Source organism: Cebidichthys violaceus, unplaced genomic scaffold (genome assembly GCF_023349555.1).
Source record: "Cebidichthys violaceus isolate CVI_PGR_0920_01 unplaced genomic scaffold, fCebVio1.0.p SCAF_12, whole genome shotgun sequence".
Lineage (NCBI taxonomy): Eukaryota > Metazoa > Chordata > Actinopteri > Perciformes > Stichaeidae > Cebidichthys > Cebidichthys violaceus.
This window is the reverse complement of record NW_027176285.1, coordinates 1623624-1636668: the sequence shown is the minus strand read 5'-3', so window position 1 is coordinate 1636668 and position 13045 is coordinate 1623624. Positions and strand designations below refer to the sequence as shown.

Here is a 13045-nt window from a genome sequence, read left to right as displayed (position 1 = left end):
TTTTTAGGAATGGTTATGACATTATGCTATAACTTTTTTTTGTACTAGGACTTTTTTCAACTAATCTATAACTTTTTATGACATACTAACATACTGACATAACTTAGATGAAGACGGGATTTATTACAGGGTTTTGTTGAATTAGTGTGAGTAATGTGATTTTTATTTTTTTACCATTTTAAAATAGTAATTAATAGTTACTTGCTTCTTTTTTTTACAGCAAAGTACAAATCCAGGTGGCAAATTGAAAAACGAAAGACTCAGAATAAATCCACAAATAGTTTATTAGTAACAATTGATTATCAAAAAATGTTATCGAATAACAAGTATAGACAAGACGTCCTACAGTACAGGCTTAGTGGTAAACATTCGTCATTGGACACTAATGCTAAATCAGGGCACGAGTGTTTTGTTTTTTTTCCGTACGGGTCATCTAAGGCTTTGTAACATTAACTTTATGGCACAGTTCCACACATTACATCAGCATTTCATCCATTACCTTGTCCCATTTAATAAAGTAGCGAAGCATTCATTCTGCCAGACGACATCAATTCATTGTGCTTGGTTTTTGGAAACCACCCAAAAGTATGACAAAACACCAGTGCAAACGCCATTACCTCAATGGTCAACTACCATCTGCTTTGCTCTCACGTTCTGTCTCCAGACTCCGTTTGACCCACAGCATACGGGATCCCCATACTGCGCATCACAGGGCTGCTCTACCGTCTACACATGTAAGGCTGCAGGCACTGTAGCACCAGCATTAGCTGGGATCACAGCTTCATATGGTGAGGCTCACAGGGTGCTAGATCAAGTGGGAAGAAAATTGAATCCAAAATTTGCATCGATATTCTCATGATTAGAGCACGGCGGGTAAATCGGCCAACTGATGTTACCTTGTTACAGCTATATTTGTATTTCAACATGCGTTGGTCGCTAAGTAACAAGATATTGCAGTACAATCCCTATTACATAGTACACAGAAACATTTGTTTTTTTTAAATAAATGTGTCATTTGATCATAATTCTTTCAGAAACAATATAATGGAATCATCAAAAATGTGTGTTATGCAGTCTCGCTAGAGCTCTGGTAATTAAGCGATTAGTCAATCAACAGAAAACTACCAACTATGATTACCAATTAATTAATTAATTAATAAGCCATTTATGAAGCAAAAATGTCAAACATTTGATGTTTCCAGTTTCTCAGATGTGAGGCTTTGTTGCCTGGAACTACGTTGAGTGAACTAAATATCTTTGGGTATTTTCTGCGGTTGGTGAGACAAAAACAATTTGACCATATCACCTTGGGCTCTAAGAACTTTTGATCCATTTTTCACTATTTTCTGACATAATACAGACCAAAAGATGAATAAAGATCACACTACTCAATAATGACGGTAACCGTTAGTTGCAGCCCTAGTTGTGAATGAGGTTAACTCTATAAAATTGGTAAAGTGACGTACAGAGAGGCGCGTTCAACAAGGCTTCAGAACTAGTTGTTAGTGTGTTTTTGCAGTGATTGTCCAGCTGTGTGGCTTGTGCATAAAATCATCTAGAGCTTAGCTTGTATACATTCTTGGCTTAAATATGAAAATAAGTAGTTATTCATATTTTTTGAATATATTATGTATGCATCTGATAATCTTAATGGCAGTTTCATAAGATGCAAATCACAGAAAAAACAACTTAAAACATGAACAAGACAAATAACGTGCGTTACATGTTCCTGTGAACTGTCCTGCTGCAAAAAGCCGCTGTGCATAAACTGAAGTGACGTAAGAGGCACTTCAGGGTTTGCTCAACACATCCACTCTTTCTGTCTGACAGATTCAAGCCAGAACACAGATGGGAGGGAGGGGGGGGGGGGCTCTCTTGCCAGCTGAGTGGGTAACCAGTGCTTTGAAGTGGATTGCAATCATAACTTCCCTCCATGTCTTTGGCACACCGGGTGCAACAAAGCTGTGCCGACAGCCATGGCCACAGTAAGGCTGCTCGTTTGGCTCTCGTTATGGTTTTAAATTAGTCTTGTTAGATCATGACATAGACTGAATGTACAAAACACTAAAGGATGGTTTCTGATTTATTTTTTTCTAGTCTATCTTAACATAATGTAATACTTGCATGTCAGGTGGATCGTTTTGGTGTTATTGTTCCAGGTTGTTGAGATCGTGAAGGGGAGTTGTGTTCATAGCTGATCTTCAAAACAAACGTGTAATCTTTATACTTTGTGTGTGGCAAAAGTGGGGGAAAAAAGTCATTTTGTAATTTAAATGAACTGACTCTTTAACTATCTCAAATCTAGTTAGAAGACAGATTTTAAGAGTTCCAAGTGTTATCAACCAAAAGTCACCGTTTTCAGCTGGGTAAATATAGTTCCATAAATGCTTCATGGAACTAGTATCGCCTACCTTCTATCTTCCACCGGAATGCGATTCATGTAAAGTTACAGAGAGAACTCTTGACTGTTAATATGAGAAATGATTAGATTGGCAGCTGCTCTTGGATAATAGAAATGCATAGGATTTGCAGCTGAGGAAATGTGGTACTAGCTGCCTGTATTGCCATTTGTTGTGTCAGTCACACAGCTAACGAGGCCGGGTTACAGAGGGCAAAGTGGTAAATGCAGTCATTCTGACAGTCCCAAGGGCAGAAGACCAGTTTTGAATCACGTGGGGCAGACTGGGGGGGGGACCAACAGGAAGATTGAATTACAATGACCTGATTGGGCAAAGTTCATGAGACTGGTCTTCACTTAATGGACTGTTTGGCGAGGACTTGTTGGTCTGATGGACTGTCAGAGATGGTGGGAGTCTGAGGGTGGCTGCTGGAGAGTGAGGTAATGTGGCGAAGACGTCTCCCTTCCAGCTCTTTCTTCATCCTGAGAATCAGAAGTAAAGTTATTCATCAGTGAAGAAATGAAGAGCTCAAATTTCATTTGAATAATATTCTACACATTTAATCAAATTCTCAAGAACAAGTGATTAGAAATCCATAATAGATTCCACTGAATGGGTCCCTATTATATAACATGGCTGCTATGATACATGGGCCTTGTCCAATGCCTCAGCTGAATATTGGTAATGGTATTTGGTTACCTTTCCGTTTTTTCAGTAAAGTATCATCGACCTCATTACTATAATAATTTCTTTTTTTGTCTGATTTAGAAAACATTATTCAAGGCTTAACTGAGTCTTGGCCTAATCTTCTTAGTTTCGCCTAAAAGTCTTAGCCCTACAACTTTCCCAGGCTCTTAACTTAAACGAAAACACATTTTAATTTAATTAGGTGGTCCTGCAGTGTCTTCCAATTAATTTCAGGATATGTTTTAAGTTATTATTGATCACATTTTTAAGCACGAGTTGGCCTGGCCCCAGAATAACTTTTATTCTCCTTCTTTACAATGACCAACAGAACATTTTTGACTTTCCCAAAGTCTAGATTCAACAAAAAGTTTTTGCATCCAATAACAGTAAAAATGAGTTGTGTTGAGAAAAAAGTAAGATATGCTAAAATTAGACATGACTGAAATGCAACAGCTGTAAAGTGCTGTACTTAAAACAGAAACCCCATAGTGTCTACCCTTAATAGCAGTGGTTCACACCGTGTCAGCAGTCTCCTCCCCTTCAGTGTGCTCTCCGTAGCGATTGTATGGCTCCATGTCAGACAGAGCGCTCTCCACTGCCTCCTCTTCATAGTCAGTGTGGTAGTCAGACTCCTCTGATGAAGGGAAGGAGCGGAAAACAGGAAGCAAAGCAGTACATTGTGGGTAAGTAAGTTGGAATACGTGGTGTGTAGAAGAGAAGACAGTGGCTGAGGGATGTTATATAAAGGTCTAGTATTGTACAGTACAGTAAAATTTTGAACTGGAAAAAACAATCATAGTATATTATGTCGAAAACAGTCATAGTATAGCGTGTCGAAAGCAGTCATAAAGTGAAAAACGGTCATAGTATATTATGTCGAAAAAAGGGAAAAATGGTCATAGTATAGCATGTCTAAAAAAGTGAAAAACAATCATAGTATATTATGTTGAAAGCAGTCATAGTATAGCATGTCGAAAAAAGTCAAAAAACAATCATAGTATATTATGTCGAAAACAGTCATAGTATAGCGTGTTGAAAGCAGTCATAGTATAGCCTGTCGAAAGAAGTGAAAAACAGTCATAGTATAGCCTGTCGAAAGCAGTCATGGTATAGCCTGTCGAAAAAAGTGAAAAACGGTCATAGTATAGCATGTCGAAAAAAGTCAAAAAACAATCATAGTATATTATGTTGAAAGCAGTCATAGTATAGCATGTCGAAAAAAAGTCAAAAAACAGTCATAGTATATTATGTCAAAAACAGTCATAGAATAGCCTGTCAAAAGCAGTCATCGTATAGCCTGTCGAAAAAAGTGAAAAACGGTCATAGCATAGCCTGTCGAAAAAAGTGAAAAACGGTCATAGTATAGCATGTCGAAAAAAGTCAAAAAAACAGTCATAGTATATTATGTCAAAAACAGTCATAGTATAGCCTGTCGAAAGCAGTCATAGTATAGGCTGTCGAAAAAAGTGAAAAACGGTCATAGTATAGCACGTCGAAAAAAGACAAAAAACAGTCATAGTATATTATGTCAAAAACAGTCATAGAATAGCCTGTCGAAAGCAGTCATAGTATAGCATGTCGAAAAAAGTCAAAAAACAGTCATAGTATATTATGTCAAAAACAGTCATAGAATAGCCTGTCGAAAGCAGTCATAGTATAGCCTGTCGAAAAAAGTGAAAAACGGTCATCGTATAGCCTGTCGAAAAAAGTGAAAAACGGTCATAGTATAGCATGTCGAAAAAAGTCAAAAAACAGTCATAGTATATTATGTCAAAAACAGTCATAGTATAGCCTGTCGAAAGCAGTCATAGTATAGCCTGTCGAAAAAAGTGAAAAACAGTCATAGCATAGCCTGTCGAAAAAAGTGAAAAACAGTCATAGCATAGCCTGTCGAAAAAAGTCAAAAAACAGTCATAGTATATTATGTCATAAACAGTCATAGTATAGCCTGTCGAAAGCAGTCACAGTATAGCCTGTCGAAAAAAGTGAAAAACGGTCATAGTATAGCATGTCGAAAAAAGTCAAAAAACAATCATAGTATATTATGTTGAAAGCAGTCATAGTATAGCATGTCGAAAAAAAGTCAAAAAACAGTCATAGTATATTATGTCAAAAACAGTCATAGAATAGCCTGTCAAAAGCAGTCATAGTATAGCCTGTCGAAAAAAGTGAAAAACGGTCATAGTATAGCATGTCGAAAAAAGTCAAAAAACAATCATAGTATATTATGTTGAAAGCAGTCATAGTATAGCCTGTCGAAAGCAGTCATAGTATAGCATGTCGAAAAAAGTGAAAAACGGTCATAGTATAGCATGTCGAAAAAAGTCAAAAAACAGTCATAGTATATTATGTCAAAAACAGTCATAGAATAGCCTGTCGAAAGCAGTCATAGTATAGCCTGTCGAAAAAAGTCAAAAAACAGTCATAGTATATTATGTCAAAAACAGTCATAGAATAGCCTGTCGAAAGCAGTCATAGTATAGCCTGTCGAAAAAAGTGAAAAACGGTCATAGTATAGCATGTCGAAAAAAGTGAAAAACGGTCATAGTATAGCATGTCGAAAAAAGTCAAAAAACAGTCATAGTATAGCATGTCGAAAAAAGTCAAAAAACGGTAATAGTATATTATGTCAAAAACAGTCATAGTATAGCCTGTCGAAAGCAGTCATAGTATAGCCTGTCGAAAAAAGTGAAAAACGGTCATAGTATAGCATGTCGAAAAAAGTCAAAAAACAGTCATAGTATATTATGTCAAAAACAGTCATAGAATAGCCTGTCGAAAGCAGTCATAGTATAGCCTGTCGAAAAAAGTGAAAAACGGTCATCGTATAGCATGTCGAAAAAAGTGAAAAACGGTCATAATATAGCATGTCGAAAAAAGTGAAAAACGGTCATAGTATATTATGTCAAAAACAGTCATAGAATAGCCTGTCGAAAGCAGTCATAGTATAGCCTGTCGAAAAAAGTGAAAAACAGTCATAGTATCGCATGTCGAAAAAAGTCAAAAAACAGTCATAGTATAGCCTGTCGAAAGCAGTCATAGTATAGCCTGTCGAAAAAAGTGAAAAACGGTCATAGTATAGCATGTCGAAAAAAGTCAAAAAACAGTCATAGTATATTATGTCAAAAACAGTCATAGTATAGCCTGTCGAAAGCAGTCATAGTATAGCATGTCGAAAAAAGTGAAAAACGGTCATAGTATAGCATGTCGAAAAAAGTCAAAAAACAGTCATAGTATATTATGTCAAAAACAGTCATAGTATAGCCTGTCGAAAGAAGTCATAGTATAGCCTGTCGAAAGAAGTCATAGTATAGCCTGTCGAAAAAAGTGAAAAACGGTCATAGTATATTATGTCAAAAACAGTCATAGTATAGCCTGTCGAAAGCAGTCACAGTATAGCCTGTCAAAAAAAGTGAAAAACGGTCATAGTATAGCATGTCGAAAAAAGTGAAAAACGGTCATAGTATATTATGTCAAAAACAGTCATAGTATAGCCTGTCGAAAGCAGTCATAGTATAGCCTGTCGAAAAAAGTGAAAAACGGTCATAGTATAGCATGTCGAAAAAAGTCAAAAAACAGTCATAGTATATTATGTCAAAAACAGTCATAGAATAGCCTGTCGAAAGCAGTCATAGTATAGCCTGTCGAAAAAAGTGAAAAACGGTCATAGTATAGCATGTCGAAAAAAGGGAAAAACGGTAATAGTATAGAATGTCGAAAAAAGTGAAAAACGGTCATAGTATAGCACGTCGAAAAAAGACAAAAAACAGTCATAGTATATTATGTCAAAAACAGTCATAGAATAGCCTGTCGAAAGCAGTCATAGTATAGCCTGTCGAAAAAAGTGAAAAACAGTCATAGTATAGGATGTTGAAAAAAGTGAAAAACAGTCATAGTATAGCATGTCGAAAAAAGTCAAAAAACAGTCATAGTATAGCCTGTCGAAAGCAGTCATAGTATAGTATGTCGAAAAAAGTGAAAAACGGTCATAGTATCGCATGTCGAAAAAAGTCAAAAAACAGTCAAAGTATATTATGTCAAAAACAGTCATAGTATAGCCTGTCGAAAGCAGTCATAGTATAGGCTGTCGAAAAAAGTGAAAAACAGTCATAGTATAGGATGTCGAAAAAAGTAAAAAAACAGTCATAGTATATTATGTCAAAAACAGTCATAGTATAGCCTGTCGAAAGCAGTCATAGTATAGCCTGTCGAAAAAAGTGAAAAACGGTCATAGTATAGCATGTCGAAAAAAGGGAAAAACGGTAATAGTATAGCATGTCGAAAAAAGTGAAAAACGGTCATAGTATAGCACGTCGAAAAAAGACAAAAAACAGTCATAGTATATTATGTCAAAAACAGTCATAGAATAGCCTGTCGAAAGCAGTCATAGTATAGCATGTCGAAAAAAGTCAAAAAACAGTCATAGTATATTATGTCAAAAACAGTCATAGAATAGCCTGTCGAAAGCAGTCATAGTATAGCCTGTCGAAAAAAGTGAAAAACGGTCATCGTATAGCCTGTCGAAAAAAGTCAAAAAACAGTCATAGTATAGCATGTCGAAAAAAGTCAAAAAACAGTCATAGTATATTATGTCATAAACAGTCATAGTATAGCCTGTCGAAAGCAGTCACAGTATAGCCTGTCGAAAAAAGTGAAAAACGGTCATAGTACAGCATGTCGAAAAAAGTGAAAAACGGTCATAGTATAGCATGTCGAAAAAAGTCAAAAAACAGTCATAGTATATTATGTCAAAAACAGTCATAGTATAGCCTGTCGAAAGCAGTCATGGTATAGCCTGTCGAAAAAAGTGAAAAACGGTCATAGTATAGCATGTCGAAAAAAGTCAAAAAACAATCATAGTATATTATGTTGAAAGCAGTCATAGTATAGCCTGTCGAAAGCAGTCATAGTATAGCATGTCGAAAAAAGTGAAAAACGGTCATAGTATAGCATGTCGAAAAAAGTCAAAAAACAGTCATAGTATATTATGTCAAAAACAGTCATAGAATAGCCTGTCGAAAGCAGTCATAGTATAGCCTGTCGAAAAAAGTCAAAAAACAGTCATAGTATATTATGTCAAAAACAGTCATAGAATAGCCTGTCGAAAGCAGTCATAGTATAGCCTGTCGAAAAAAGTGAAAAACGGTCATAGTATAGCATGTCGAAAAAAGTGAAAAACGGTCATAGTATAGCATGTCGAAAAAAGTCAAAAAACAGTCATAGTATATTATGTCAAAAACAGTCATAGTATAGCCTGTCGAAAGCAGTCATAGTATAGTATGTCGAAAAAAGTGAAAAACGGTCATAGTATCGCATGTCGAAAAAAGTCAAAAAACAGTCAAAGTATATTATGTCAAAAACAGTCATAGTATAGCCTGTCGAAAGCAGTCATAGTATAGCCTGTCGAAAAAAGTGAAAAACGGTCATAGTATAGCATGTCGAAAAAAGTCAAAAAACAGTCATAGTATATTATGTCAAAAACAGTCATAGTATAGCCTGTCGAAAGCAGTCATAGTATAGCCTGTCGAAAAACGGTCAGAGTATAACATGTCGAAAACAGTGAAAAACGGTCATAGTATAGCATGTCGAAAAAAGTCAAAAAACAGTCATAGTATATTATGTCAAAAACAGTCATAGTATAGCCTGTCGAAAGCAGTCATAGTATAGCCTGTCGAAAAAAGTGAAAAACAGTCATAGTATAGGATGTCGAAAAAAGTCAAAAAACAGTCAAAGTATATTATGTCAAAAACAGTCATAGTATAGCCTGTCGAAAGCAGTCATAGTATAGCCTGTCGAAAAAAGTGAAAAACGGTCATAGCATAGCCTGTCGAAAAAAGTGAAAAACGGTCATAGTATAGCATGTCGAAAAAAGTCAAAAAAACAGTCATAGTATATTATGTCAAAAACAGTCATAGTATAGCCTGTCGAAAGCAGTCATAGTATAGCATGTCGAAAAAAGGGAAAAACGGTAATAGTATAGCATGTCGAAAAAAGTGAAAAACGGTCATAGTATAGCACGTCGAAAAAAGACAAAAAACAGTCATAGTATATTATGTCAAAAACAGTCATAGAATAGCCTGTCGAAAGCAGTCATAGTATAGCATGTCGAAAAAAGTCAAAAAACAGTCATAGTATATTATGTCAAAAACAGTCATAGAATAGCCTGTCGAAAGCAGTCATAGTATAGCCTGTCGAAAAAAGTGAAAAACGGTCATCGTATAGCCTGTCGAAAAAAGTGAAAAACGGTCATAGTATAGCATGTCGAAAAAAGTCAAAAAAACAGTCATAGTATATTATGTCAAAAACAGTCATAGTATAGCCTGTCGAAAGCAGTCATAGTATAGCATGTCGAAAAAAGGGAAAAACGGTAATAGTATAGCATGTCGAAAAAAGTGAAAAACGGTCATAGTATAGCACGTCGAAAAAAGACAAAAAACAGTCATAGTATATTATGTCAAAAACAGTCATAGAATAGCCTGTCGAAAGCAGTCATAGTATAGCATGTCGAAAAAAGTCAAAAAACAGTCATAGTATATTATGTCAAAAACAGTCATAGAATAGCCTGTCGAAAGCAGTCATAGTATAGCCTGTCGAAAAAAGTGAAAAACGGTCATCGTATAGCCTGTCGAAAAAAGTGAAAAACGGTCATAGTATAGCATGTCGAAAAAAGTCAAAAAACAGTCATAGTATATTATGTCAAAAACAGTCATAGTATAGCCTGTCGAAAGCAGTCATAGTATAGCCTGTCGAAAAAAGTGAAAAACAGTCATAGCATAGCCTGTCGAAAAAAGTCATAGTATAGCATGTCGAAAAAAGTCAAAAAACAGTCATAGTATATTATGTCATAAACAGTCATAGTATAGCCTGTCGAAAGCAGTCACAGTATAGCCTGTCGAAAAAAGTGAAAAACGGTCATAGTACAGCATGTCGAAAAAAGTGAAAAACGGTCATAGTATAGCATGTCGAAAAAAGTCAAAAAACAGTCATAGTATATTATGTCAAAAACAGTCATAGTATAGCCTGTCGAAAGCAGTCATGGTATAGCCTGTCGAAAAAAGTGAAAAACGGTGATAGTATAGCATGTCGAAAAAAGTCAAAAAACAATCATAGTATATTATGTTGAAAGCAGTCATAGTATAGCATGTCGAAAAAAAGTCAAAAAACAGTCATAGTATATTATGTCAAAAACAGTCATAGAATAGCCTGTCAAAAGCAGTCATAGTATAGCCTGTCGAAAAAAGTGAAAAACGGTCATAGTATAGCATGTCGAAAAAAGTCAAAAAACAATCATAGTATATTATGTTGAAAGCAGTCATAGTATAGCCTGTCGAAAGCAGTCATAGTATAGCATGTCGAAAAAAGTGAAAAACGGTCATAGTATAGCATGTCGAAAAAAGTCAAAAAACAGTCATAGTATATTATGTCAAAAACAGTCATAGAATAGCCTGTCGAAAGCAGTCATAGTATAGCCTGTCGAAAAAAGTCAAAAAACAGTCATAGTATATTATGTCAAAAACAGTCATAGAATAGCCTGTCAAAAGCAGTCATAGTATAGCCTGTCGAAAAAAGTGAAAAACGGTCATAGTATAGCATGTCGAAAAAAGTCAAAAAACAATCATAGTATATTATGTTGAAAGCAGTCATAGTATAGCCTGTCGAAAGCAGTCATAGTATAGCATGTCGAAAAAAGTGAAAAACGGTCATAGTATAGCATGTCGAAAAAAGTCAAAAAACAGTCATAGTATATTATGTCAAAAACAGTCATAGAATAGCCTGTCGAAAGCAGTCATAGTATAGCCTGTCGAAAAAAGTCAAAAAACAGTCATAGTATATTATGTCAAAAACAGTCATAGAATAGCCTGTCGAAAGCAGTCATAGTATAGCCTGTCGAAAAAAGTGAAAAACGGTCATAGTATAGCATGTCGAAAAAAGTCAAAAAACAATCATAGTATATTATGTTGAAAGCAGTCATAGTATAGCCTGTCGAAAGCAGTCATAGTATAGCATGTCGAAAAAAGTGAAAAACGGTCATAGTATAGCATGTCGAAAAAAGTCAAAAAACAGTCATAGTATATTATGTCAAAAACAGTCATAGAATAGCCTGTCGAAAGCAGTCATAGTATAGCCTGTCGAAAAAAGTCAAAAAACAGTCATAGTATATTATGTCAAAAACAGTCATAGAATAGCCTGTCGAAAGCAGTCATAGTATAGCCTGTCGAAAAAAGTGAAAAACGGTCATAGTATAGCATGTCGAAAAAAGTCAAAAAACAGTCATAGTATAGCATGTCGAAAAAAGTCAAAAAACGGTAATAGTATATTATGTCAAAAACAGTCATAGTATAGCCTGTCGAAAGCAGTCATAGTATAGCCTGTCGAAAAAAGTGAAAAACGGTCATCGTATAGCATGTCGAAAAAAGTGAAAAACGGTCATAATATAGCATGTCGAAAAAAGTGAAAAACGGTCATAGTATATTATGTCAAAAACAGTCATAGTATAGCCTGTCGAAAGAAGTCATAGTATAGCCTGTCGAAAAAAGTGAAAAACGGTCATAGTATATTATGTCAAAAACAGTCATAGTATAGCCTGTCGAAAGCAGTCACAGTATAGCCTGTCAAAAAAAGTGAAAAACGGTCATAGTATAGCATGTCGAAAAAAGTGAAAAACGGTCATAGTATATTATGTCAAAAACAGTCATAGTATAGCCTGTCGAAAGCAGTCATAGTATAGCCTGTCGAAAAAAGTGAAAAACGGTCATAGTATAGCATGTCGAAAAAAGGGAAAAACGGTAATAGTATAGAATGTCGAAAAAAGTGAAAAACGGTCATAGTATAGCACGTCGAAAAAAGACAAAAAACAGTCATAGTATATTATGTCAAAAACAGTCATAGAATAGCCTGTCGAAAGCAGTCATAGTATAGCCTGTCGAAAAAAGTGAAAAACAGTCATAGTATAGGATGTTGAAAAAAGTGAAAAACAGTCATAGTATAGCCTGTCGAAAGCAGTCATAGTATAGCATGTCGAAAAAAGTGAAAAACGGTCATAGTATATTATGTCAAAAACAGTCATAGTATAGCCTGTCGAAAGCAGTCATAGTATAGCCTGTCGAAAAAAGTGAAAAACGGTCATAGTATAGCATGTCGAAAAAAGTCAAAAAACAGTCATAGTATATTATGTCAAAAACAGTCATAGAATAGCCTGTCGAAAGCAGTCATAGTATAGCCTGTCGAAAAAAGTGAAAAACGGTCATAGTATAGCATGTCGAAAAAAGGGAAAAACGGTAATAGTATAGAATGTCGAAAAAAGTGAAAAACGGTCATAGTATAGCACGTCGAAAAAAGACAAAAAACAGTCATAGTATATTATGTCAAAAACAGTCATAGAATAGCCTGTCGAAAGCAGTCATAGTATAGCCTGTCGAAAAAAGTGAAAAACAGTCATAGTATAGGATGTTGAAAAAAGTGAAAAACAGTCATAGTATAGCATGTCGAAAAAAGTCAAAAAACAGTCATAGTATAGCCTGTCGAAAGCAGTCATAGTATAGTATGTCGAAAAAAGTGAAAAACGGTCATAGTATCGCATGTCGAAAAAAGTCAAAAAACAGTCAAAGTATATTATGTCAAAAACAGTCATAGTATAGCCTGTCGAAAGCAGTCATAGTATAGCCTGTCGAAAAAAGTGAAAAACAGTCATAGTATAGGATGTCGAAAAAAGTAAAAAAACAGTCATAGTATATTATGTCAAAAACAGTCATAGTATAGCCTGTCGAAAGCAGTCATAGTATAGCCTGTCGAAAAAAGTGAAAAACGGTCATAGCATAGCCTGTCGAAAAAAGTGAAAAACGGTCATAGTATAGCATGTCGAAAAAAGTCAAAAAAACAGTCATAGTATATTATGTCAAAAACAGTCATAGTATAGCCTGTCGAAAGCAGTCATAGTATAGGCTGTCGAAAAAAGTGAA

General features: G+C 35.3%; 1 protein-coding gene across 3 annotated transcripts in view; it reads right to left on the bottom strand.

Moving 5' to 3' along the window:
* Positions 1–266: 266 nt before the first annotated feature.
* pnpla7a (patatin-like phospholipase domain containing 7a) overlaps positions 267–13045 on the bottom strand; it is a 47327-nt gene continuing 34548 nt past the window's right edge. For 2 of the 3 annotated variants that reach the window (XM_068705860.1, XM_068705861.1), the window contains exons 35-36: positions 3605–3720; positions 267–2881 (exon numbers count right to left, since the gene is read on the bottom strand). In XM_068705860.1, coding sequence (XP_068561961.1) covers positions 2798–2881; positions 3605–3720 — 200 coding nt within the window. In that variant the 3' untranslated portion in view covers positions 267–2797. Of the gene's footprint in view, positions 2882–3582; positions 3721–13045 lie in introns of all 3 variants that reach the window. The other variant, XM_068705862.1, reaches the window with a different exon arrangement.